The sequence below is a fragment of the Pseudovirgaria hyperparasitica genome, assembly GCF_010093815.1.
Source record: "Pseudovirgaria hyperparasitica strain CBS 121739 unplaced genomic scaffold EJ05scaffold_10, whole genome shotgun sequence".
NCBI classification, from domain to species: domain Eukaryota; kingdom Fungi; phylum Ascomycota; class Dothideomycetes; order Acrospermales; family Acrospermaceae; genus Pseudovirgaria; species Pseudovirgaria hyperparasitica.
Window position 1 is genome coordinate 394349 of NW_022985558.1, and position 26302 is coordinate 420650.

The 26302-nt window shown below is 49.9% G+C and overlaps 7 protein-coding genes across 7 annotated transcripts; 3 read left to right on the plus strand and 4 right to left on the minus strand.

Annotated features, from left to right (window-relative positions):
* Positions 1-698: 698 nt before the first annotated feature.
* Positions 699-3503, minus strand: EJ05DRAFT_493437 (uncharacterized protein; the record flags this gene model as incomplete). Its single annotated transcript, XM_033746117.1, has 3 exons — positions 699-2873; positions 2925-3250; positions 3362-3503. 3 exons carry the CDS (start codon positions 3501-3503, stop codon positions 699-701), a joined length of 2643 nt encoding a protein of 880 aa, XP_033599364.1.
* A 92-nt stretch (positions 3504-3595) lies between these two features.
* EJ05DRAFT_47689 (uncharacterized protein) lies at positions 3596-4409 on the minus strand. The gene has a single exon (XM_033744130.1). The coding sequence runs from the start codon at positions 4142-4144 to the stop codon at positions 3689-3691; it is 456 nt and encodes a 151-aa protein (XP_033599365.1). The 5' UTR covers positions 4145-4409; the 3' UTR covers positions 3596-3688.
* A 1502-nt stretch (positions 4410-5911) lies between these two features.
* On the plus strand, positions 5912-6241 carry EJ05DRAFT_477145 (uncharacterized protein). The gene has a single exon (XM_033744186.1). It carries the CDS (start codon positions 5965-5967, stop codon positions 6178-6180), a length of 216 nt encoding a protein of 71 aa, XP_033599366.1. The 5' UTR covers positions 5912-5964; the 3' UTR covers positions 6181-6241.
* Positions 6242-10566: 4325 nt separating this feature from the next.
* EJ05DRAFT_517267 (uncharacterized protein) lies at positions 10567-11970 on the plus strand (the record flags this gene model as incomplete). The annotated part of the gene is made up of 3 exons (XM_033748675.1): positions 10567-11007; positions 11063-11889; positions 11924-11970. Coding segments are annotated over 3 exons (1315 nt in total), but the record flags the coding sequence as incomplete, so codon positions are not given.
* A 1793-nt stretch (positions 11971-13763) lies between these two features.
* Positions 13764-14894, plus strand: EJ05DRAFT_47809 (uncharacterized protein). The gene has a single exon (XM_033744382.1). The coding sequence runs from the start codon at positions 14100-14102 to the stop codon at positions 14811-14813; it is 714 nt and encodes a 237-aa protein (XP_033599368.1). The 5' UTR covers positions 13764-14099; the 3' UTR covers positions 14814-14894.
* A 3935-nt stretch (positions 14895-18829) lies between these two features.
* On the minus strand, positions 18830-24209 carry EJ05DRAFT_501464 (uncharacterized protein; the record flags this gene model as incomplete). The annotated part of the gene is made up of 2 exons (XM_033747117.1): positions 18830-21733; positions 21783-24209. 2 exons carry the CDS (start codon positions 24207-24209, stop codon positions 18830-18832), a joined length of 5331 nt encoding a protein of 1776 aa, XP_033599369.1.
* A 662-nt stretch (positions 24210-24871) lies between these two features.
* Positions 24872-26121, minus strand: EJ05DRAFT_477151 (EBDP4, emopamil-binding protein). Its single transcript, XM_033744187.1, has 4 exons — positions 25788-26121; positions 25570-25733; positions 25277-25511; positions 24872-25228 (listed from the first exon to the last, which is right to left on the minus strand). The coding sequence occupies exons 1-4, from the start codon at positions 26065-26067 to the stop codon at positions 25125-25127; spliced, it is 783 nt and encodes a 260-aa protein (XP_033599370.1). The 5' UTR covers positions 26068-26121; the 3' UTR covers positions 24872-25124.
* Positions 26122-26302: the final 181 nt, after the last annotated feature.

The window sequence follows — 26302 nt, forward strand, 5'->3', positions numbered from 1 at the left end:
CTTCTTCTCCTTCTTCTCCTTCTTCTCCTTCTTCTCCTTCTTCTCCTTCTTCTCCTTCTTCTCCTTCTCCTTCTTTACTAATCATAATCTTCAATATCACTATCATGCACCTATCGTTACTAGCAGCCATACACGCGCAGGACTACTAGTTAGGGCCAAAGGAGCTCAACTCCGTTCACTTGGATGCATCGGCGAAGAATTCACGAAAAAGAGACATAGAGGTAGAGGAGCAGAGTATCTCGATTAAGAAAGTCCTCCTTCAAGGTTCTGTCGTTACTTATTAAAAAGGTGATACCCCCAGGAGGTATTAAAGCGGGGTGTGAGGGCAGGCATGCACCCACCACCATGCCATGCCATGCCATGCTATATACAAAAACAAACCACATGCATCCACCGGTAGATATCCCACTCGACACGATATCAATACCGATACATGGCTTCCAAAAAATTTAAAATTTTGGCAGTAGCACACCACCAGATACAGTCATCACCGCCCCAGGAAGAAAAAAAACGCCCAAAATATCCACAATCCATAAATACATATCCAAGACCCCGATTTTGGCAGCAATCCCAATTTTTCCCCAACATACTTTTATACGTTATTTCCACAAAAAGATGACACGACCTCCGTCCGCTATGCTGCATTGCGCAATTTTTTTTTGGGGGGGAATCATCAAAACACACAAGTCAGGTCACCATTATTTCTTCTTCTTGTTCTTCTTATCCACCGGTATTCCTGCGCCTCCCAGGATGTCATCGAATGTCGTCTTTCCACTACCCGCCCGACTCCCGGGCCTACTGCCTCCCGCTCCGGCTCCTAGCCCCATCGGATCGATGCCTGCCGGTACAGGTAGTGCTTCCAAACCCAGCATCATCACGCTCTCTCTCTTGCCCCTACCGCTAGGCGTAGGACTCTCTGCACGCAGACTTCTCGGTCGCGGCATCGCCTCGCCGCCGCCCATAATTGCAGGCGGCGGCGCAAGACCGCCTTGGTGAGCGCCACCCTGTGGATCGAGCATGTCCTGCACAGCGGCGTCAAGCAGACCACCGATTTCGTGACTCCAAACCTCGGCCATTTTCCACGCGTGGCTGCGCCGGTAGATGCCCTCTACGCCATGCTCGACAACATCTGCAGGGAGAGACACAACACCCGTGGAGCCTGCGATGCCGTACCAGTTGCGCTGGGTGGCGTGCGCATCGTCAGTGCGCGCCCAAGGCACTCCGGAGCGAGGAACCTCGCAAAGGAAGTACTCCACGCCAGCCGTCCACTTGAGACCTGGCGCGTCGATGACAAGCATAGGGAGAGCATTGAGGACTGCGTAAAGGAAGAGCCATTGTCCGATGCGCAGGTCAAGGATCTCATCAAAGGTGCGGTTGTGGGCGGTCTTAGACTCGAGTTCGAAGAAGGCGGCGAGGAAAGGGTGGGATGGTTTGACGGCGTCTGCGTTGTGAGTAGATTTGAGCAGAGTGCGGACTTCGTCGTCTTTGAGCTTCTTCGCGCGAGTTTTAGCATCTCTCTTTGCATCGCCTGTGGTGTGATCTTTACGAATGGTGGAGAGAGAGGGGAGGAGGGGGACGTCAAAGGGGATGGGTGGTTGAACGGGAGGGGACGCGCGGTCATATTCTGACAGAACGAGACGCAAGGCTCTGGCAATGGCTTGCTCATCAGACTCATCGTCAGGCTGGCCGACAGGGTCGAGAGTGCGAGTTGTGAGATTTGTACGGTCAACCAGCATATCATATAGGACAGACATGTCATCGTAGAGCTCTTTCAGCACAAGGCGGTTCAGCCCACTCGTCTCAAGAGAGTTCTTCTTGGAGCTTGCTTTAGGAGGCCAGGCACCGTACTTGTGTTTGTAGTAGCCCATGATGTACTTTCGCGTTCCCATAAAGGCAGATTGCCAGGCCTGGAAACGAACTTGCTTCCGTTCGGATGAGGTCTTGCTGTTCATGATGCCGGCGAAAATAGAGGGAAAATCAAAGTCTTGCAAACGGCCATTGATATTCTTCTGGCGCATCTCAAGATCCATGGCCGCTCTGTCCATCTTGTTATGGGTCTTTGAGCTTATGAGCGTGAATTTGGGGCTTTTCATCTTTTTGAGCTCGTCCCGTTTCCCTACACCATGGACGAAGCCCTCGTTGTACAAGGCCTGGCAGCGCATACGCTCACCTAGGACAATAGCCTCAACGGTCTTTTCTCGGCTCGACCGTACGTCATCGAGGTTTAGCTCTTCCACATAGTTTGCGAAACTTGCACTTGCAACCTCTCCGTGCGTTGATCCATCAAGATTTGAAAACTCCCATGTGTCGAGAAGCTCTGCAATCTTCATGAACGCACTAAACACGGATGGCCGCCTCTCAGTTGCAACTAACGACTGCCCGACAAGGAAGGCAAATAGATTGCGAACACCGATCAAGAGCTCTGAGTCGTCCACTGTCAAGCATGCATTCGGCTTGTTTGCCATCACATCAGGACTGAGAGTCAAAGGGAGATACAGATGCGTTTCTGCCGGCCCAGAGAAGTCGGGATCAGTGAGAGGGCGCGAGCGTCGAGAACCAGAACCAGAGCCAGAGCCAGAACTAGAACTTTGCATGTCCAGAGGTCTGAGATCAGGAGATGTATCCGGCGGAGGGGTGGCATCGCTGAGAGAAGAGTGTCGGGACCCTGCGTCTATAGGTTTACGTCGGACGACGGAAGAATGTCGTTGCTCGGGTGCGATGGCTTCGCTGTAGACTCTCCCATGGGCAATACGAGTCAGAACAGGCGAGCTGGAGTAATGAGCAGAATGCACACGAAAAGATGGTCCTTTGTCCGATGTTCGGGGAAAGAGGTATATGAAGGTGTCACCAGTGTAGTCCCATAGCTCGGAAACCTAGAACACAATTTAGTGCGGGCCAAAAATACCACGTTGTGCACAACTAACCCTCTGACCGGCTAGCAAGGCCCCTAGAGTATATGGTACGACTTCATCATGCCCCGCGATCCATGCTGACGGCTTGTTGCTGATTTTTCGATTGTCTTTTAGGTCTTTCGACAAGAACTTCTTCTTTGGCTTTCCCTCGCTCAGATCGCTTGTGCTTCGAAGTGTATGTGTGGGCGCGAAACCTCCAACGATGCTTCCGGGACGAGAGCTGGCAGGCGATCCAGTCTGTGGCGCACCATCACTGAAACGTGGAGGAGGAAGTAATTCGGTTTCGAGCGGTGGCAAGGCTGGTTGATTTTGTGACGGAGGCTGCACAGGATGGTGGCCTTCTGGTGGAGAGTAATTTGGCAGCGAAAAATTCGGAATCGAAGATGTAGATGAGACAGATGTGTGTGACGGTACGCGGTCTTGTGAGGCCTTTCTGAGCTTCCTCAGACTTGGCAACGGGCTCTTCTCGCGTATACGGGATGTAGATGAATTGTTCGCCTGAGCAGGCGCGGCAGGCGTAAGCAAGTCATCATTACTACTGAAGGACAGGAAGGTGGAGAGTCTCTTTGACCTCCGTGTGAAAGCCTCCATGTCCAGTGGTTATGAGAGAAGTCGGACAGGGAGGGAGAGGAGTGGCTCCAAAAAGAAGGGAGATAATAGCCTGGCCGAAAAGGAAGCACAAGAGGAGAGGAGAGGCAGTCTTGGGCCGAAGCGGGTCTGAAGAGCGGACGTGTAAGTTTTGACTGGCGATTCATCGGTGAAGGGTCTCTTACCTTTCAAGGAAAACCTTGTCGCAGGGCCGCTGTGGGTGCGTGTGTGTGTGCGTCGACAGCGTCTCCACCAGATTGAGCCAAACAAGGAAAGGCGAGTATGGCGTGAGTGCTGGGTAAATGTCCGAGTTGATTACAAACAGCTCTGACGATGGCTACGCGGGCACATTCGTGGTCGGAAGACGGACAAGGCAAAGACAAGGGCAGGGGGCGGAGAAGAATAAGAAGTATGCCACGGTCGATAGGGAAGAGGTGAGAAGGTGGAGTGAATGAACAAAGAGTGAGACAGAAGGAGGGAGTAAAAGGGACGGAGGAGAAAGAGAGGCTTAAGAAAAGCAGAACAAACACGACATGATGAGCATCTTCACAGTGACAGTGCCAGGCTACACGTTTGTAGCGTGCGTTGGCGGACGATGTGTACGTAACGGCAGGCCACGTTATGTTCTGAATAATGGAGATCATCGTAAGCAATTCCTGTACAGAGAGTCCTTCGCCCGTTTTTTTCCCTTGCCAGCAGACCAAAAGAAGCTTGACAGGGTGGATGCAAGTGAATGGGGGTATTGAAATGACGTACCACGACCGCGGGTGGCTGCTTTACCTGAGGCTCTAAGGCGCTGACACGCGAAGAAAAGGCGCCAAAGGCAAGCTAAACTTTCTAAAAGTAGCCAAGCACTCGCCAATCAGCCCTCAGCCACCGCCGCCGCTTGATGGGCATGGGCTGCTGTTAATAATTAGGAGATCGCTGGAATCGCTGGAATCGCGAGAATAGTGGGGTAAGGCCGCCCGCCGCCCGCTAAGAAATATCTTCTCTCGCGCGCTCGCAAGACGACCAAAGGAGGAACACACACAGGTCAAGATACATCGACGTCGTACATGGACATAATGCGCACATACAATACACTGTACGAGTAGTAAATTACCTTGTTACCAACATGCATTCATCTTTTCAATATGTTTCAGCTTACCCATCAAACACCGAGGGATGGTACGTGCTACTGGTCAGACGAGTATTGGTGCATCCGACCACGCCCCCTAAGCTGAAACATGTCCATGCAAGGATACGGGCAGTCTTGGGCTCTTTCGTTGAGGCATAAAAAAAGGCTTGGACCAACATTCAAAGCTCCAGCTCGATGCTCGTATGAGTTCCTGGTGTCCTTGGACGGACCCTTTCGCATCATCCTTCGGGGGCTGGGGCGGAAGTCTAATAGACGAGCGCGTCCAACGATATGAAGCACAGCACTATATTTCCTACTAGTAACCTATTAGGTACACTGGAACCTTAGTAATACTTCTCTTTAATTACATTAAGTATCTATAAAAGAAATATATAGTTAGAGAGGAAAATATAAAGGATTTTTGTATTAGAATGTAGTAGCTAGTCATCTATATAGGTTTAGTATAATCTACTTCGTCCGCTTAATTGATCTAATTACGTTTACGTTTGATACGATAGAAACATTGGCGGAAAAATCGCACCAGGAAACGGCAGTCGCTATTCTAGGTTTGGCGTACTCGCTTCGTCCAGCACGCTACGCCTAATTAGGCCTTTGCCCTGTCATCCTGTCAACAATGGTCCAAGATAATCACCGATCGCCGGAATGCCTCCGTGCGCAATTCGCATTACCAATATATGTTTTCTTAGGCGTATTAGCTTTTTTCTTCATGGTACTCTAATTATTACCTATAAATGTTATTTAACTAAAGGCGGCACTATAGACCTATAGCATTAAAGAAATAGAGACTTGGAAAGTAGGGTTTTGGTAATAGGTGGCAGTCGGAGATTAAATTAGACCCCCTCTGTATCATATAAACTCGACCACAGGCCCACCCGTCATGCTCGTGGGTACAACAACACGCTCTCTCCTTTAACCATCCCCAACGCTCCTGCTCCTCGCTACTCATATTCCCTTTCTGTCATATAGACATCATGCCTACTCCCGCCCTGACTAAATAGCCCCGCGGAGGTGTCGCTGCACGGAACCACAACTGCACCATGAAGATGAGCACCGAGCAAGTTTTGCGAGCACATGAGCGAAAGTCCTGATCTTCAGTGTCCTTCATTAGAACAGGTGACAGCCTAGGCCAATCTGTCAAGCACACTCGTCTGTATGTGTCTAGATCCGCATACTAGATGATGATTTAATTGACGACGATATGCTTCCAGTAGAGGACTTGCTTGGATTAGAGGAACTTATGGCACCTTCATGATTCATACGTTGGTCCCATCTTCGTCGAAAGGTAGGCATTCACTGGTAAGACTTGCCAGATCCGTAAACTGCGATATGGTGGCCACGAAAAAGCGAAGATGGACAAGCTGGACTTCTGCTAGTTTGACAGAATCAATCAACAGTATGTACGCTTGGTACAATGCGGCGATCGTGTACCACGTATATCTATGGGACATCAGGACTGCCAGCAACGGCATAGACCGTTGTTGGAGTGGAGTTTTCAGCGTCAAGAAGATCTTCCAGTATAGTCAGTGGTACACGTGCCGCTAAAGTCTTCAGAAACTTATCGCCCCAGACACGGTTGAATTCTTCGCAGATGACTGGACGAAGATTACAACGACGGCGGCACTAATGTGCCAATTAGCCTCAGTCATTGGGTTTCCTCGACGTGTGATGGCATGAGACCCATCGGTTCACTTGTGCGATCACAGAGCGAATATCGTGGGCTTCGGAAAGGACTATTACCTAGAGTGGAGGATTCTGCGTATTATCTACCTGGAGTCCTGAATAAGAATCTTCCCTCCTCTACGGTGAAGGATAAAAATTGTTCATCGGGTTGCAAGAGGAAATATTTAGGACAACGTACGACCTGACTCTCTTAACACAAGTCGCGTATACATATGACTAACAACTTGTGACTGGTCTCTATGCTGTTGATATCCCCTCGTGGGTAGGCAGTGCACCACAACACGTACAGGTCATTCTCGGACCTTCAAATTGACAAAGAGCCAGAAGCTATCCACGACTATCAGGACAACGAAAGTCGCCCCTATCGACCGGAAAGGGACTAAGGGTTATCCTACCAGTAAGGATCAGTCGTGGTAGCTTACACTTTCTACCACTTTGCCAAGGACGAGTTGGTGTGGTTATTACTCTTACCACTTAGGGCCGATCTTGACACGCTGGTCTATAGAAGAATTACTCAGGAGAATTGAGACATATACCTCTTCTGTAAAGTTGCTGTGTCGAACTTCCGGATAAAAACCTTTCTTATACTCCAAAAATCACATGAGGGTCCGCAGCCCGGACGACGGTGAGAATTTGAGATAGAGTACGCTCGAGCAAGAATAACTTCTTAGATATCCCAGCGGATGAATTTGTCTTCAGTACATGTAACCATGTAACTTGGCGATGATGGAACTATTAGTGAGAATGCGCTTACGTAGACCCGGTCGGGTATACGTCCGGGAATGATGGTGCTATACTCATCCCTTTTATCAACGAGAACGAGTGGTGTGAGATAGTCGACAAAGCTGAGTGGTGAGACACTCAATGCTTTTCTTAGGACGAGACTGAGCCCATCGACTTGGTCGTACAAGTATCGCGCGAAGGTGACGCCATGCTTAGTGATAGGAAACGCTGTTCTGCTGATCGTCAGTAGACGAAAGGTGGCGATGTGAACTGTAAGGTGGACTGTTGGATTTCTAGTTGGAAGCCTCCTATGCTTTCTGTTTCCATCAGTATAGAGGGCCCGAACCCACCGAAAGTGAAACGTTGTTATCAATGAAAGATGTGGCATGATCCTTTGGGCCACTGAAATACTACATTCTGTTCAGTCCTTAACACTGACAAGGTCCTACAAGTGGGGTCTGACGGCGTTGGCACGAGGGATCCCTACAGCATGAGGTGTCCGTCTTTCCCCATTGATAATTAAGAAAATGCATATTGCACTCACGTATCATTGAACACAGATAAAAAGAACTGATTGAGCTACAGTAAAGGCAAGCTCATATGACTGGTCGTCCAGGAAAGGAATCATGGGCATCCGTCGGAATCTACACCTGCATCATCAAACATCCCGTAAACGCCCTCAACAGCTCTCGACCCAAAGCAAACTCTGACGAAGTACCTCGATATACGTGATACTATACAAGTCTTGACATAATATGAGCCGCACGGGGTGACTGTTCTGAGTCTACATCTTAGTCCAATGTACATCTTCCACCTTCTCCATAACCAGCCGAATCGGCTTCAGCTTGATCTGCTTGGCCAGACTCTTCTCCCTCTTCCCTTCTTTCTCAGCGCGTCTTTAGTGCGGCCCTGCTTCGATCGCGGAATGCTCCTATCGAAGATCTTCGTCGTGACTGTTTGGCCTGATGGGGTGTTGATATTATCAGTAGGGCATCAGGACATAGGGTAATGAGCATACGCCGAGTCAAAAGCACGACATGATCAATAACAAAGAGTACGAGTCAACGCGAGGATTGGCATGCTCTGAAAAGCAGCTTGAGTGTTAGTAATGAAATGAATGCTTGGTGAGATGGAAGATCTCGTCTGACCAAAGAGAACAAATTGAAGGCACTGTTGACTGTTGGACGGGTGCTTTTCAGACGGTATCCCGAGAGCTAGTAACCTTATAGGGATGGATCTCGTTACAGGCAATGAGCAGAAGGAACGACATTAAACTAGAGCACGCCACCTCAGCTTAAGATCCCTATCCGCTCTACCATTATCCAACATCACAACCAGCTATCGTCTATCATGTATTACACGTACATACGCACTAATTCAAAGTATAACTCCATGATTGTCTCGGCTGGATCACATCATCTGAGGCGTACCTATCTACATTGCTGGTAATCTTATCACACTCTTATACATCTAGCCCGAAAGCAAGTATGTCATACGCGACAAGCGCGCGGATGCAACTGCTTTACTGGGCTTCATTCTGTTTCCAAGGGTTTTGCACGTTGGGTAAGGTTGTTTGCGGCCGTATGGATGCCCGCGCCGCAATTCTTCGCAGAACAAGCGAGGTTTCCTTGCTGAAAACGAACACCCACAAGCCAACGCAACAGCGAGAGAGCATCAACAAGACGTCAGAAGCTGCAAACCATTGCGATGACATTTCGATCGGTGTCGAGCGAATTGAACTGTGCTTTCTCACTAACATCTCTTTTCTTTCTTCGATGCTCTCCCTTGCAGCTTTTCATTTTCGCGAATCCTTAAAAACCCCAATATACTTCCGCGAACGTCACTGTTTGCATGGCTGCTCGAGCCTCGCCCCGACCCGGTCAGTGGGACGTTGCACAGAGCACGATCTTCGACGTTATAAAACACATCGTTCAGATTCTCAACCCTGCACAATGTAGCTAGCGAAGGGTGGAGATATCAAGTCGCACATGACATATCTCCTCTGAGCATTCTTCATTTCAGTCCCACAGGTCTTCTTTGTCTCTTCAAGAATTCGAATCGAGTCCCACGTTCGAAGCCCTTTCTGCTATCGAAGTCTACGATTTTATGCAACCCTGTTATACTATTACAACGGTAGTTCAGACCTCTACCAATCTCTCACGTTGTCGCTTTTTGAGAAACACCTGTCGAACCGCCTCAGGTATCCTCGCAGGCTACAACCCTTTCGCCGGGCCCTATCAACTGGCCACGATGCGATCGTCCCCCCTACACACGGGCGGTACATTACGAGAGAGGACGATATTCCGACCGCCACTCCTCATGCTCATGAGATGCGCGCACACTATGCCATTTTCGTCATGCTGTAACTACCAGACCTCCTCACCTCCTAGTTAAGAATCCCCTCATCCTGCGCGATAGACTGGCCCCAGCGCGTGATGGGCTTAGTATGGCAAGCCGCACGATCATGTAGAGTAATCGCATGATTATGTAGAGGAACTGCGTTTATACGTGGACGAGCCGAGAAGGCGCGGGCTAGAAAATGGTATAAGCGCAGAATTCGAGGTCTATCTGTACTAAGGGGGATCTTCAGAAACTCTCGTTAAGGAGTCGTCTGTGATTGTTCAGGGGATTGGATGGTTGGGAGTCTGAGATCAAATAAGCATGTCGAGATCGAGGTAACCTGTAGGCGAGAGCATGACTTGGAGGGCAGACAAGTTTCGTGTCGAGCATAGTGCTACAGATATTTAGGCTGATCTGGATTCTATTCGAGAAGCCACACGCTCAGGTCTTAGGTTTCAGTGTAATGGCGGTTGATTTTGGCAATTCGTATTGTTTTCTCGTAGCACGGAGTTTGTGCTAAGTCTCAAGAGGTTTTGCATATCTCATCTCTGCTCAATGTCCGTTTTCGACAAATATCGAGTTAGTGAAGTCATACTTGGAGACAAAGGGAATTCGCGCAGATGACCATATGGTATCTTGCGGTGGGGACAATTTTTACCCGCCATCTCAAGAGCTTGACATATTCGACATTCCTCGCTTTCGCTTGTTTACTCAGCACAAAGACTTTAGAACTATTCAGCGAGGCTAAATCATAGACACATGCTTCTGGCACCATCTCCCTTTCAGGGCTTCGTATTCGATTTTCTGACTTACGATCGTTTGCATACATAGCATGTTGAAAACAGCGTAGCGAGCTCCATTCGTCCATTCGTACATCCGTTCTCGCTCCGTTATGAACGCTTTTCCTTTGATCTTCGCATTCTTTTCATCCTGCGAGACCCAATTTTAATGGATCAAGACGTATTTTTCAGCAATCCTCTTCTTTTCCTCGTCTCTTCCAGTCCTTTTCCTTGTCATCGTCATGCATGATGTACGAGTCAGTCAAATTCCTTTGGCCTCGTTCTTTGCGAACTGGTGGCCGATGAACATCCTCTGTGAGATTGACCCTGAGAAAAGCAAACCCTTTGTTTCCTTGTTGCCGCGCCTCCCCAAGAGCCTCTATAAGAGACGTGACTCGTGAGGCAGGATGCATTTACTTTCCGTATCAGAGATTCATTTCATCAGTCCAGCCTCCAGGCAGCGCCAAATGGAACAAACGAACATTTTGAAACAGCCACCTCATCCGTACCTTATCAAATGGAAGGAATTTGAAGCCAAACAGCCTCTATTCCCGCTAGAACTTATCAAGAGGATCACTAAACTAGTGGAGCTCGATAAAGGCAATTGTCACGTCATGAACGAGTTGATTCGACAATGGTACAAAGAGATTGCAAATGACTACATTGAGGAGAATCAAAAGATCAATCCATACTTCGGGCCGCCCAGTAACCTCATGCATCCTGATAATTCTTATTCGAATGATAAATATAATGCATGGCCCTGTACAGCTGAGACACTAGATTCATACAGGGCTTGGGTCGATAGCAGTATACTCCCCGATCTGGGGACTGTTGCTGAGTCCGTTTCGTACGTCAGGGAAGCGTAATTTTGATTGAGAATGTTACATCGCTAACATGAACAGAGCGCAACACCAAATCAAGTTTGCCAGTCTAGGAGAACTTGGAGATTCTGAATGGCTTGAAGAAAATCCATGGGGCTATCGTCAACCTGTTTATAACATGGGCTGCAATCTAAGGAATACGCTACCTGATGAGGAAAAAGTTCAGGAAATCACAGTAAATTACAAAACGTTATCTGAGGGCTCAGAAGACGCATCGAAAGCCTTATTAGACAAAGTCATAGCTGTCTCGGACCGTCATCCTATCACCAAGATAGTCGCTTTCGGACTTGGGCCACTCGACAGTCTCCCCTCGACAGAATTTGCCTTTAATGAGAAAAAAGCTTGCGTCTATCAGCACGAGTTCGTCATTTCCTTACAAGAGAAGTTAACAAGTAAATACGACAGCCCAGTCCAGCTGGTATTGCAGGATACTTCTTACACCCCCGCGGCAAAGAAGGTCCTCGAATCGCGGAACGAGAGCAAAGCTCCATTCGTCACATATCACGAAGGCCTCATTCACATTGACGATGCTACACTCGTCTTCTGGCATTCCCTTGACGGCGCACTGCCTATGCCACAGGTTTTGACGGGACTTCCTCTTCCTGCAGCCATTATTTGCGAAGATCTTGAGAGATATAAACTGCTGAAGGAGGAATTAGAACGGCAGGGGAGCCCACATGGACGATACATCATGCCAAGCATGCAGCCTTCGCCGAGAAGCGAGAAGATGTTCAATAAGTATGATAGATATGAAGTTGATTACAAGCTAGATTCTGATAGATTGGGCGAGATCCTAGTACCTGGTCATAAGAGGCGGGATCATATCAACACTATCGACTTGTTTGTGCGTAAGTAAGTCGATGGACTTCGAACTTCCTGAAGGCAGTGTTCGCGAAGACGTCAATCCTGTGTACGTTGTTGCGAACTAGCTTCGTTTTGCTGTTTTGTCTCACTTGGTTTTACGTTCATTGGAGTCTTTTCTCGTTTAATGTCTGTCGTTTACAGAATGTCTCTCATTTTCATGCTCTCATCATGTCTCTCTCCGTCAAACTTTCATTCACACCGTGTCTCTCGTTTTAATCCTGTCACTTTCCTCATTAACTAGTGTCTCTTCAATCTATGCGTCCTCAGTCATAACTAGCTCTTCCGTTCCTGTTGCTTTTATCAGCAAGTGTGTGCCATCAGCAAGTGTGTGCCATCATCAAATCTCTACCATCAACACGTCTCTTCCATCCACCTCAGTTCCCCTATTCTCCCTCGTCACATCTCCCTATATTTGAGTCTCATTCTAATTAAATCTCTTGTCGTAGGCGGTCATAGCTCGATGGTCAGTGAAAGTCGCGGAGTTGAACTTGTTCTCCTGTAATCGTGCCGGCTCCGGGGTAGCACTGTCTGCATCGGCGTTGCCAGCCTCCACGATTGGTTTCCCTCGTTTCTTAAACCCTGATCGTCTTCTTGACTCGCTGAGACGTGTCTCCCCGGCTTTGCCCCTGTTCGAAGGATCCCCAATCCATATGCGGGTTTCAAGCGTCCCGAGACCAGCTGGGGATCAACCGAAATCATGTCTTTTTTCGTCTTCATATCAGTAAAGAATATCGTAAGCTCTACAGCCCCGGCAATCTTGTAGGCTACTATTCACATCTAGCGGCCTCCAATGAATGTCCCAGAACGCACATCGATCTTTCGATTGTGAATTGCATCCATCCATCGATAACAGGGATAGAATGCATGGTATTCAGAGCCAAGAGAAGCGCAGATAATTTGTATGCATACCGTCTAACATGGAGGCTACAAGTAAGTCTTCGATTGGTAGATTCAAAGATCTCGATAGTCTGGCGTGTAGTTTAGCTTATGAAATCTGCCATAGAGTAAAATGGCGCATATACGGAATATGATCTACTGAAATCGAAGGAGTCTGTGTATAACGGGTAGGGCGTTGGAGACTCATCCTCCTTACTAAGGTTGCCACATTTGTATGTTGACTCCTACAGCCACACCTGCTACTATGATCAGGAGCCGCAGTCGGTATTACTTGAAGTTTGGTGCCGCGCGTTGCTAGTTTTTCTTGGCTGGACAGGCTACAGACAGACCTACTTGTGGCCCACTAGTTCTGTGGCGGTGCGCATCCACGTCACGTGTAGACTCTAAGCGTGCTAAGATATACCCGGCAGCTAGCACCATCGACGTCATCGTGTATGGGGATCAACCACATATCATGTATAGCCTTGAGTTAGACGATACCTACACGAGCAACAGGAGGCGTGCAGTATCTACTTTAGGGCTATATATACTTATACCAAGCATGTGGTGTAGGTCTGTAGCTGTACGGTTGACCACAAGGCCAGCAGCAGGTAGATGCTACACATCTATGAGGTCATCAACGTAAGGTAGACCTCACTTCCAAGCCACGCCATAAACAGTCTGCCCAGGTGAAAGAGAAGTTGACACGATTCACGAGACTAATTACACTACACAACACTACTGTCCAACATCCAGCATTCAGGCTTGACGTCCTGCAGATCTTCAAGCTAATCACTCCGCTAGTGCAGCAGCGGTGAGTACCTATAGCCCTTCATTTGTTGCCCCGCTCATGCCGGCGCTTGCATCGAATGGCTCGGAATAATGACGACAGCACCAAGATGGTGCTGCTTGAGCTACTTTTACATGCTCGTTGTCAAGCTTCCCTTGTTCTTTGTCAAGCTTCCCTTGCTCTCAACTTCGCCTATCTACTCATACCCCAGCTTCACTTCCCACGATACTCTGTTGTCTTGCTAATTGATTCCCGATGGAGAAGGTCCAGGACGCTCTGTACGCCTGTTTGCATACTCCACTTATAGATCCTGTTCACTAACCTTCGTCTAGCAATCCCGGCCACGAAAAGGACGACCAAGTTCTTTACCAGTCTGATCCCGCCAAGGAAAAGGCTTCCACGTCCGCTCCACTTGATAGCACAGCATCGCAGAGCTCGTCCAAAGTCGAGAAGGTCAGTACAGGTGACAAAATCAAGTCAAAGCTTGGAAGCATGTACGTTCGCTCCTAAACTACATCGAATTGGCTCATGTCCTTCAGATTCAAGCGTGACAAAGCCGACGAAAATCGGTCCTCCACATCATCATCTGTGCCAGCGCCGGTAAAATCTGCAACGAATATACAGCCGGACTCTTCTCGTGATTCAGGTCAAGCTGGTCCCGTCGGAGCAGAGGCAGGAAGCGCAGCAAGTGTCAAGTCTGGAGTAGTCGGCCAGTCTCCTGAAAAGAAGCTTGCATCAATTGCCCCGCAGACAGAGACCACTCCTTCTATCCTACCATCAGCTGCTTCTCCTGGTGGAATAGCTGGTGTTGGCATTGCTTCACAAGTCAATTCAGACGCTCCAGCTCCGACGAGCTCTTTGCCTCCACCAGGAACGGCTACCAGCGCAATTCCGGTCGCGTCTCAGAAACAGACTTCATACTCACCGATTCATCGTCAGGCACCTGTTTCGACCACTGCGACCATAACCGCTCCAACCACCCAGCAGACACAGGGATCATCAGCTACGATAGCTCCTGCGGCTGCTACACCCAAAGATAACACTGCTAGAGAAGCTACTTTGGGAGTGGCAGGACTGACCGGCGGAGCATTCTTAGGCGACACAGCACTGACTTCCATTGGAACGGGGCCATCTGAGACGAGTGAACCAATCTCCACCACTTCACGCGCCACTATCACAGGATCAGGTGACTCTGCTGCCGGAACGGCTTTACCCGGTGGAACATACGTAAGTATTCCATAAGACATTGATATAGCCGCGCATATTCTAACGAGACTCCTGTTGCAGACAGCTACGTCATACAAGCTTGAGTCTGGCGATCCTGCACCTGAACAATCTCCACCTTATCCGACTCCTGCCGGGAATCTTCCTGGGAATTACGGTATAAAAAGCTCGGTCGCAGACATGAATCAAGGTACGGCTATTGACACTGAGGCCGACGATGGCAGGGATGCTGGTCAGCAATATATTGAGTCTCGAGCGCGTGGTAGTTTGAGTCGACTTGACAGCGAACCCCTTCCAATGCCTGGTGAGTCCGAACTTCCTACATCAGCCAGTAACACAGCCTCTGACTTCTACCACAGGAAGCTTTCCAGCGCCAACGCCTATAACCGAGCAGGCCCCACCAACCTACGATCCAATTAAAGGTGTTCCGGAGGGTGGTGCATTGACGGCAGCCTCTGTGGCACTTGGGCTTGGGGGAGCCCGTGGGACTCCAAAAAACGTATCGAAGACTGCAGATACATCTCATGCTGCAACATCCTCTCAGGCTTCAACAACACTTCCATCTAGTACTGATTCGCCGGCCATCCAACCTGAGACTGCTGCTCCAATCTCTACTAGCACGATTCCGCCAACGAACACTCCTGCGCCGGCTTCGACAAACACTACACATCCTGCAACCACGACTGAAGCTGCACCCAAGACTAGCCAGAATCACCAATATGGTCGAGACGCAGCTGTTGCAGGAGGTACAGGTGCTGCTGGGCTTGTTGCATCCCAGGCCATTTCCGGCCATGACTCGAAAGAACCCACTACTTCCAAGCCCTCAATCGAACAGATCGCGAATTCAGGGCCCTCAGGAGCCACGCCAAATCAGCAGATTTATGGTAAAGAAGCCGTTGGAGGCATGGATTCTATTCCTGGTCCTGCTGGAGAAGTTGCTAGAGGAGGTGTTTCCCCCAATCAGGCGATATATGGAGCTTCTGCTGTTGGGGGTTTGAGTGATATTAAGAATACAGAGAGACAGCCAGAACACACGGAAGGGCATGGCAAAGAAATGATTGGAGATAGTGCAACTGCTTTGGGTGCCGGTGCAGTCGGCGGGTATGCCTTGGGCAAACCCGATGACAGACCTACTCAAACAACTACAGCAGCCGCCTCAGCAGCTTCAAGTCAACCACCACCCACAGTAATTGGTCAACCGACTAATGTAGCTCCTGAAACCCATCTTAGTCGTGACGCTGCTCTTGGTGCTGGTGTAGTTGGTGCGACCGGTGTTGGTGCGACCGGTGTTGGTGCGACCGGTGTTGGTGCGACCGGTGTTGGTGCTTATGCTTTGAACCGCGAGCACGAAAAAGGTCCTTTGTCTCAACAGCCCATAACTACCGCCCCTGTCTCCACTCAGCAGTCGAATATTCCTGATCCGGCTGCTCAGATCACTCAGCCTGGTCAAGCTATTACAACAGACGCCAAACATGAGGTTGCGCCAGTCGAAACAGAGAAAGACTCTGAGAGCACGGGCAAAGTGGCAGCTGGCGTGGCTGGTGCAGCTGGCCTTGTCGGTGCCGGTGCCTACGGTCTTCACGAGCACCAAGCAAAGGAACGAGAAGCTGAACAAGCTCGTCAGGCCGAGGAAGCTGCTCACGTGCAGAAAGTTCAGGCTAAGGAGGCTGAGGAGCATCAAAAGGCTGCAGAGAAAGAACACAAGAAGGAAGCCAAAGAGGCCGAGAAGGAGCACAAAAAGGAAATCAAAGAAGCCGAAAAGGAGCACAAGAAGGAAGTGAAGGAAGCCGAAAAGGAACACAAGAAAGAGCAGAAGGCTGCCGAGAAAGAGGCCGAGAAGGAGCAGAAGAAGCACGAAAAGCTCGTCGCCAAAGAAGAGAAAGAGCACGAGAAGGCTGTCCTAAAAGAGCAAAAGGAACAGGAGAAAGAAGCTCAAAAATTAGAAAAAGAGCATCAAAAGGAGGCTGAACGCCGGGAGAAGGAGAGACAAAAGGAACTCGAACGTGAAGAAAAGGAGAAGAAGAAGGCTGAGAAGGGTGGCTTCCTAGGTCTCTTCAAGAAGGACAAAGATGGCAAAGATACTGATGAACTAGTGGACGAGAAAGATGAGAGTCATCGTGGCAGAGATGCTGCTGTCGTGGGCGGTGCTGGAGCTGCTGGCGTTGGTGCTTATGAAGCAATCAAGCATCATGATGAGCCTGTATCGACTGTGGCATCAGACCCTACGTCAGCCGCGGCAACTGATCTCACGTCGACTACTGCAGCTGAGCCCATGGGACGCACTGACCCTATCCATGCGCAAGAGCAACAAATTCATCCTGTAGGCGATGCTGCTATCGCTCCTAACCCCTATACCACAACCCAGCACCAGTCTACAACCACAACCGACCCAACGCTCGTCAAGGACTCTCAAGCCGACACCCACCATAGCAAAGAAGCTGCCGCTGTAGCCGGTACAGGCGTCGCGGGCGTCGGCGCATACGAAACCGCCCAGCGCCATGATGAGCGTTCCGCAACGGATGCAACAACATCCACCCACGATGAAGTTCCGCGGGCATCCACCGACACTCCCGACTCAGAGCGCAAGCACAAAGGACTATCGTCGCTGTTCAAGCGCAAAGACAAGGAAGGCTCGCAGCGCGGCTCCGTCGACGAAGACCGTCCGTCGGGCGAGCACTCGTCCTTTGGCACGCCAGAGCGCTCAGCCATCGGATATGCGAGCCACGAGGGCCGGAACAAGCTCCACAAGGAGCCGCCGAAGAAGTGGTTGAAAGAGCACGGCATCGATCCGTAAGTCTTGACTGCTTGCCTATTCCGACCGTGCCTGGACACTGACAATGATACCAGGGAAACTCACGAACCACTCCACGGCTCAGACCCAAACACCACCACTACCGCCGTAGCAACAGACGCAGACACAAGCGCTGAAGGCTACCGCGGATAAACCCTTCACCCATCCACTATAAACCCCGAATCTCTAAATGGCAGACAACTTTGAATAGTTCCCTCCCACATGCAAGACATGATCACTTCATACCCACTCCCCTCGTAATGTCTCTCTGTGTATCTCCTTATTATTCCTATCTCTCTCTCTCCACAGACGCACACACATATATATGTGTATATATATATGTATATATAAATGCATATATCCGCACCCAAGTTCCTCTCACGTCCATATAACGATCTAATGACACGAAAACATGTATGCAAAGTGAAGTAACAGTCATAACACCCAAGTCTACGAGTGGTTCTGTCTAACCCATGTTACTTTTGCATGATGTGATTACATAATATAATAAACCACCCTCCATAATCCGTCTGCTTCTGTGACTTCTCATGTCAGACCTAGTTGTGTGTTCTCTCACACGTATTTGTACGGCTATGCACGCACAAACTCAACTCCACCTCCAAAAGAGGTAAGTTCCACGAGCAAGCACACGTCCACAACAATACAACAACAACTTAACAAACGACGAACGACACGTCATGAATCAAATTACGCGCCCCTCTGACACAGGGGCGATATACATACATATATGCATACCTACACACATACAACCGTATAGCCCCGTACAATGCGTGATGAATGCAGTCCCCCGCGATAAAGGACGACATCAAGCTCGGTGATGGGATATATATATGTGTGCGCGTAGATAAAACCGCAAAGAAACGCAAATAAAAAGAGCAAAGGACAACAAATCTATCAGTTTCATCCCCCGATATCCGCTTTCAATGCACCGCCGCCGACCTGTTCCGGGCGCCTTGAGAAAAAAGAAAGAAAAAAGGCCGATAAAACAGTTGGAACATTGAAGGTTTATGTATGTGTGACATGCTTGCCTGCCTGCCTTTCTGACACGTAATAGTGTGCAGAAATGAAAACCGAGGTATATATCTAGACAGTTGATGGAAGAGAAATCGCGGAGAGAAAAAGGGCGGTTGTGTAAATGTTACCCGATGGGAAAATATGGGCTTCGAGTGGGTAGCTGAGCATCTTCTCGGTCGTTGTCGTGGTCATCGTCGTCATCCGACTCCTAGTATCTCATTTTGCCTAGCTGTAAGAAATTGTACTTGCACTGTCGATTGCTCTTGAACTGCAGCATATACACAACAAGTCGCTTGCTGCCGACGCCACCAGTTGCGGCTGCTCCACCGACGGTGCCGTCTTTGCCGACAATGTCCTCGACGACCTTGACAGCGATACCGACACGGCCGTAGATTTCAAAGGCGTTTTCGGGTACCGTTGCGTCTAGCAGTACGGCGCCACCTTTCGTGACCACCAGTATTCGTTTGTCGCCTGGTGTGAGCGGAGAGACTTCAGTCGGAGCCATAATATGAAGTCGTGCCTTGCCGAGATCGTTCCATCGTCTTTGGCCGGATGACTTGTGGAAGCGGATCTTAGTATTGCTGACGCCAATCGGCACGTTTGCTGCACGTCCGTCTGGCGACATAGGAGTGCTGCCGCCAGAGCTTGACCCGGATGCCTCTGTCGTCATGTCTACAGCGACAGTGCTGGGGCTGCCGCGATAGTCAACCGATGAGCGAGCGATGCTAAATCGGCCACTGCCGCCGAAACGTTTGAGCGACGAGAAGAATGACGATTTCGATTCGACAGAGCTGTTGATACTTAGAGCGCGTGTGCTCGACGCGCGGTATGAGCGACTTCGACTGAGTGATGCTGGAAGGCTCCAGCGAGGTTTACCGGCACGAGTATCCGGACGAGCGGCGTTGTTCATGTCTTGTTGCGCGGCCCAAGTGACTACCTGTGGCTCCTGACCGCGTGCATTCTGCAAGGCGATGAACGTTGGATTGTTTTCTCGCGACCATCTCACAGCCTGCCAGAGTTCTTCGCTCGCCATTGGGAAGAGGCTGCGAAACATAGTACGTCCACCAGCCTTGAGGAGCGAGAGACCGAGAGGAGGCGAGCGGATATCGATGTCAATATTCGTTCCTCGGTGTACCAATACATTAGGTGTTAAACCAAGAGCTAGCAAAGGGCGAGCACTGTCGTTTAGTTCTGGCTGCGCATGAGCTTGATTTAGCTCAAAAACCTCAATGAAGCCCGGTTTGATGACAACGCTGCAAGGCTCTTTAGAAAGAGGTTCCCAAGACGCAACGCGACCAGGTTCCTCTCTCCACGTGAAGATATTGGCTACGCCTTTGTATGCTATACTCGCTGCGCCCGGAATATCTCTGTAGGGCTTCTGAGATGCCGAGCTTGATGGGCCTAGTGAAGTCTCCGGCAGAGATCCAGAAGAATTAGGTCGAGGCGCGGGCTGCATATGAGGCGGGGTCGGAGGAGGCGGTTCTACTGGAACATCAAATTCTTCGTCCAAACTGTCTTCCGAAGACTCAGAAATGATCGAGCCTTCATCATCAGACGAGTTGTTTTCGCTCTCTGAGGAGGACTCAGTTGCCGTGGACGGCTCGTACTCGTGTTTCAATGGTGATGACGAGCGCCGCTTGGTGCGAAATGGAGACAGAATAGGTGCAATAAGATTGCTTAGACCAGTTTTCGGAGGAGATCGGTGTGGTGGAGGAGGTGGTGGAGAGTCTTCTGGATCCTTGCTAAGGTCTTGTTCCACTTTCGCTGGGAGGACCGGCGCTGATTCAGAGCGATCCATACGCAGAGGTGCGGCGACGGCTCGAACTGTATCATGTTGACTACTGGTTCTTACACGCGGTATCATGGGAAGGTCTGTGGAGGGTACTGAGGATGCACGACGATGTATAACAGGCCTTTGAGATTCTTTCAGAGATTCTCGTTTCCGACACGTGGTGTCGTCCAGGGGCTCATCCTCATGATCATTAGAGTTAGAAGGGGGATACCAAACGCTATAGTCCTTGCTGACTTTCGCAGTCGCCTGAGGAGTGGATGAGTATGAGCGCATTCGTCCATGAATTGACTCGTCTGGTTCAGATTCTTCTGGAATAGGCGCATCCATGGTGGGTGTGGTAGGTGTCGATCTCGCAAAGCGAGTCGCCTTAGATCGTCGCAGTCCGGTAGAATCTGTTCCGGCAGCCTGCATGGCCTCGTTCAGATCCCTTGGAGTGACTGCGTTTTCGTTGCGGCTTTGACGGGCACTGGAATTTGGGGTCTTGGTGCTCTCTTCGCGTTCTTTGCTTGGAGGAGTTTTTGGTAAATCTTCTAATCTGTGGCCGGTATTCTTGGTTGGAGTGGAAGCCTGACTCCAGCGCCTGGAGGCTCCTCTTACAGGCTCTCCAAGAGGAACGTCAAACTCTCGCGGGCTTGGATTCCGACTCCGGGCCGGTGATGTTATTGCTGTGGATGCAGTGTATGCACTTGATACTAGAGAGGAGTCGTAGCTGCTGAACTGTAGCGAGGACTTGCTGACAAAGCTGGCAGCACTGGATATCTGAGCCAGAGGAGGCGGGACTGGGCTATCTCCAAGCATTTGTATCCACTCAAGCGCAGAATCTTCGTCTGTGCTCTTCAGAACAAAAACCTCTTTCCACTCCTCTCCGCCGGACTGGAGGCCTCGGATCATGACGACGAGCTCCTCGGGGCTATCACCTTTGCGTGCTGATATCCGCCCTGTTTGTATTGGAGGAAAGAATAACCAACGATCAGCGCTGTCCAGATCACAGATCAATACATCGCCGCCAGTGCCATTCGCAGGTGGGTCATCTCGTAGCAGCAATTCGACACGACAATCGATTTCTTGCCCACTAGTATGCAAAAGATGCATGTCGAAATAATCCCGAGCTCTTACACAGCGAGCCGGGTCGATGGCGACACCTTGAAGTGCCGTCAAGGATTTCGGATCTCTTGCGCGCGTGGGATCTATAGACGCTGCAGCTTCGTCCTCCATACGAGCACGCTCCTCGTTATTTCTTTTGCGCGCATCGAGGACAAGATCCTGAAATGCCAGAGAAGTCGTCTCTGCCTTTTCTGAAGGCTTGAGAAAGTTGATACCCTTTACACAGGTCAGCCAAGCGTGAGAGTAACTGGGTCGTTTCACATACCTTGAAAGTCTTTGCCAGCCACTTCAATCTCACAAGAGGCCTCTTGAGAAGGAATGCCACGTCAACTCTTTCCCCATCATCATTGACAACATAGCCTTCTGCGTTTCGTGGAAGACCTTCATCCCAAGCACTTTTGCTAGGCTTGCTGTGTGACTCCAGTGTCTTCGTTGTGGGACTGTCTTCACTTGCAGGAGCCAGGTTGACCACGACATTCTGAAACCCCAGTCGCCAGGTCTTGATGTAGTCAGTGTAGATACGCTGCGCAGACTGGGCCCAGGATAGCAAGGCGCTGTCGTCCTCTAGAGGAATCCGTCTGTGTAAAGATTTCAGTCTTTCTAGAGCGATACCCATGTCAACAATTGGCTTGGTAGAATTGGGATCTTGCTTTGATGCTGAAGTGCTGAACAATCCTGCTGCGACAGCCGCGTCTGACTTGGAGAGAACACAAGCAAGCAAGACAGGAATGACACCGTCGACGAGGGTATTGAGCTCTCTCTTATATTTATCTTCGTCCGAGGAAAGTTCTTTCATGAGATCCTGTATTGTTGCCGTTTCGAGTCGAGTGCGTGAAGTGCGAATGCTGTGTGCGGAGACGAGGCTCTTGCTTTTGGATCTTGGAAGGGAAAGAACGGACATGAGGTCCGCATGTGAAACAGTTTTATTTCTAACACTGCGACGGCTTTTGACCGTAGCGGATGATTTCGTGTCGTCAAGTACAGACTCTGCGGGCTCTGAACCTTGTGCAATAGACGGTGCTCGTTGCATTCTCGCGTTGAAGGTGTCAACTGAAGCTATCGTTGATAGTCTTTTACCAGTTGTCGGGAAAGCTCGCCGGCCAAATTGGTCTGTGGGCCGAGCTCTTGCTGTTGGCTCTGGAGCATCAAACATCGACCCTTCCACAGACGAGGACGGGGCCGAGGATACGACACTACCATCATCGTATGTTTCATGTAGCTGAAGCGTTCTTGGTCTTGCTTTCGTGGGAGACTGCGCGCTTCGGCGTGCTCCGCTCCGTTTCAAAGGCGAAGAACTCGATTCCGGCTCTGTGTTCAATATCTTGGCTGGAGGAGATTTTGTGTCTGGCCGACTTGGGTCGATGGCTTCATGTTTTTGTTGTGAATCTTCAGTGGCAGTTCCTTCGGAGGATGTAGGCGACCGTCGACTGCGTCGTCTTCTCTTCTTGCCTGATTCCGCATCCTTGTCGCGATCAGATGTGGCTTTTTGGTCCGTCCGACTTATACTGCTGCGGCTGTCGTATGTATGTGTCGACACGCTCGACGAGCCTGTCTGGGATGAGATTATCGATGATCCACGAGATTTCGTTTTCGCCTCGACAAAAGGATCCGAGGTTGTGTCTAACCAGGCTTCGATACGGGTTGGATGCACACCCACTGGCGCATCTGGGTCTTTGGCTTTTGACAAGGACAATTCTCGTTTCTTCTGAAGACGCTTCCTAGAGTCGGGCGGTTCTACGTTCTCGCCTTCTGGCATCGTTGGTTTGCTAGCCTCCTCGACATTATCACTGGCTCGTGGAGACCGCCGGTTCTTCCTGCGGTGCCGAGTCGGCGTCCTCTCGGCAGATTCTTCAGATGATGGGACCTGCGCAGCGTCCTCACTGTGGTCGAACTTGGGAGACGATCTTCGTCTTCGTCTTGGCGTCCTGATTTCAACAGGTGTAGTGACTGGTGAACTGAGCTCGTGATGCCTCGAAGAAGAGGAAGATATCTTCGAAGTTTCGATTGTCTCGACCCAGTCACGAACTGGTTTGTTAGCCTTGGTGGGCTTGATCTCCTCCGTCTTGAACGCTTCTATTCCAGCTTTGACAGCCGCTGATTGCCTTCTTTTGCGGAGAACGTTCGACTCGTTCGCAACATGGTCCGGGATTTTGCTGATGACCTTTTGCTCAGTCTCTTCCTCCTCCACTGGCTTAGCTTTTGGCCGTTCGCGTACCCAACCAATTGGCTTTCCCTCTTTAGGAGGCGATCGATTTTTTCGCCAATGGCCATCGCTTACAACTCTCTTTTTTGGTGCGATCGCATCTCGCAACTCGTCGTCCAATGTATTGTGTCTTGGCTTGCTGGCCGACTTCACTCGAATCTCCACCTTGGGTGCCACCGGTGTGATTTCTTTATCTTTGGTTCCTTTCCGGGGACTTTCAGGCTTATCTTTGATACGGTCGTTGTCTGGCGCAGCGTTTGAATCTGGAGTGACCACGACACCTCCACCAGTTGTCTGCCATTTACGAACCTTGTCCTGCACACTCTTAGGATCGATTGGGCCAGGTCCAGCTCCCAATTTCAGCCCGCTGGCTTTCGCAGTCGTCTTTTCGGTTGGTTTTGGCGTAACGATTTTGATCTTGGGTGTCGTCGCATCTTTTTCGTGCTGGGGTGACGCTCGAAGAGTCTGAGGGCTGTCTTTTACGGTCATTGGAGCCTATATTAATATGCGATTAGCATGAAGGTATCGTGCAGACAGTATCAGAAGAGCCAAAGCTATGCTAGGCTTTGTTTGGACGCGAGGAGTCTTACGCACCTTGTGGCAGGCTCGTTGTAGGCCAGTCTACTACAGAAATGATGCAGCTGGAGACCAGAGCGATTTGACTGAGGGGATCTCATCCGTGACTGAATTGAGCGCAACGTATATGTCGTGTGGCTAGGGAGTGCTGGTAGATGTCGGAGTATTGTTTGGCTCTCTAGATATCTAGCTCCAGCTTGCTCGTACAGTCGTGGTTCGCCCCACTATTGGCGTGCCAACCACAGCCGCGATATGATCGAGGGAAGGGAAATAAATTTAAGGGTACACTACGGTCTAGAGAAAGAGTATGCAACTTAATGCAGCAAATGAGGGTATACAATCAAGCGACGGACAGATGTGCGTAGTCATGCGAGGCACGGCGATCGTTTTGTTTAGCACCTAGGTATTTACCCTGACAACATCGAGATGGAGCTAAGCACGCGCCACGAGGCTTGGCTGGGCATCGCAAACCTGTTGCTGTCGGAATGCTACAGCCACCTTTCCCAGAATTTCTGTGATACCTTTCATCAATGCTGGGTTGATCCTTGATCTCATACGATCGATGCTGGCTACATTGTCTTCTGCATCTTCTGGCTGACGTTGTCGTTATTGTCATTGTCATTGTCCGTGGTCATCAGACCTCGTCGCACATGTGCTTGCCGTTCATTATACAGCAATGCTCGTCCGGAAGTAATGTGCAATTCGTACTAATTATCACCAATATGCAAGTAATCAGATGCACTTAGATCGCCACAGGTCTCACCCGCTACATGCTTGCGCCTCACCCGGCCTTGTATCCTATCCCCGCCCACGCCGACACATTCATAACTACTGAAGCTTCTTCGCAAATCCATTCGCTTTCAGCACTTTCTCTGATTTTTGCAGAGCTATGAAAGCACTGGCGCTGGCCTTGACACTGTTTGTGAGTAGAACTGCTCGAAGTCAGCGGCTGTGAAATAGCGTGGCAGGTATTGGCGCACCTAGTGGTACGACGATCCAGAAAAAGTTCATTAGGAAATAGTAGCCCCAGAAGTAATAAGCTTCCGGTCGTGAATATTGCCTATCGAGGAGGACGTCATCGAAAATGCTGGTGGCGTAATAGAGAACGTCCCCGTAGAGGTGGCCCAGCGATATAATCGCTTGGAACGGATACCGATATGGACTATCTATGGCAATGAGGGCTGCTGTCAGGTATGAGACGGGTCCCCAGATCAACTGACTCGATCTATTAGCACCGAGAGGAACCATTAACACAGCTGGACGGAGCACTTGCAGATGTGATTGTCTCCATGCAAAGCACAAAGGTATTCTGTGTCAGGTATCGCGAGTCTGACAGGGCATACTCTTTCCAGAGCTGCCCAAAGAGGTCTTGCCGCGATCCCATTTCGCGAAAGTTGAGCACAAAATACCCTTCGAAGAACACATGGAGCGATCCGCCTTGAGACAAGTCAGCTCGGAGCTTGATAATGAGTTTGTTGCGCATCGTCACACATAAGACAAACCACATCATGGTAACTAGATCTCCCCTCGAGATATTTGCACGAACTCTGCGACCGGCCACATATGTGATGGCGAAAAGTGCCACACACAAGGACGAAAACACTCCTAGAAGAGTTAAGACAGACGATTCATTTGCCTCATATCCCGCAATATCGACACCAAGAGGATAGTAAGGATGCAAAGGCTCTGCGGCGCGTATGGCTGTCTTCTGGTTGACGGTAGGAGATTTCAAGATCTTTTGCCTGTCGAGAAAATGTGCAAAGTGCGACATGTTGACCGATGTATCCCAATCCACATCGACACGCGAATCGTGTATGAATACGTGAAATGATTGCCAACACGAAAGTCCACGACTTTAACTTACTCAGTACCAAGACAGCCTTGGCAAGGGCCCGGGCGTTCCTCAGCAAGCCTCGCTCCCAATTGGGATAGTCGATACGTCTAACATCCTGTCTTCGACATGCTTTTCAGGATGGACTTACAATCAATTATCGGAAGTTCGGCTA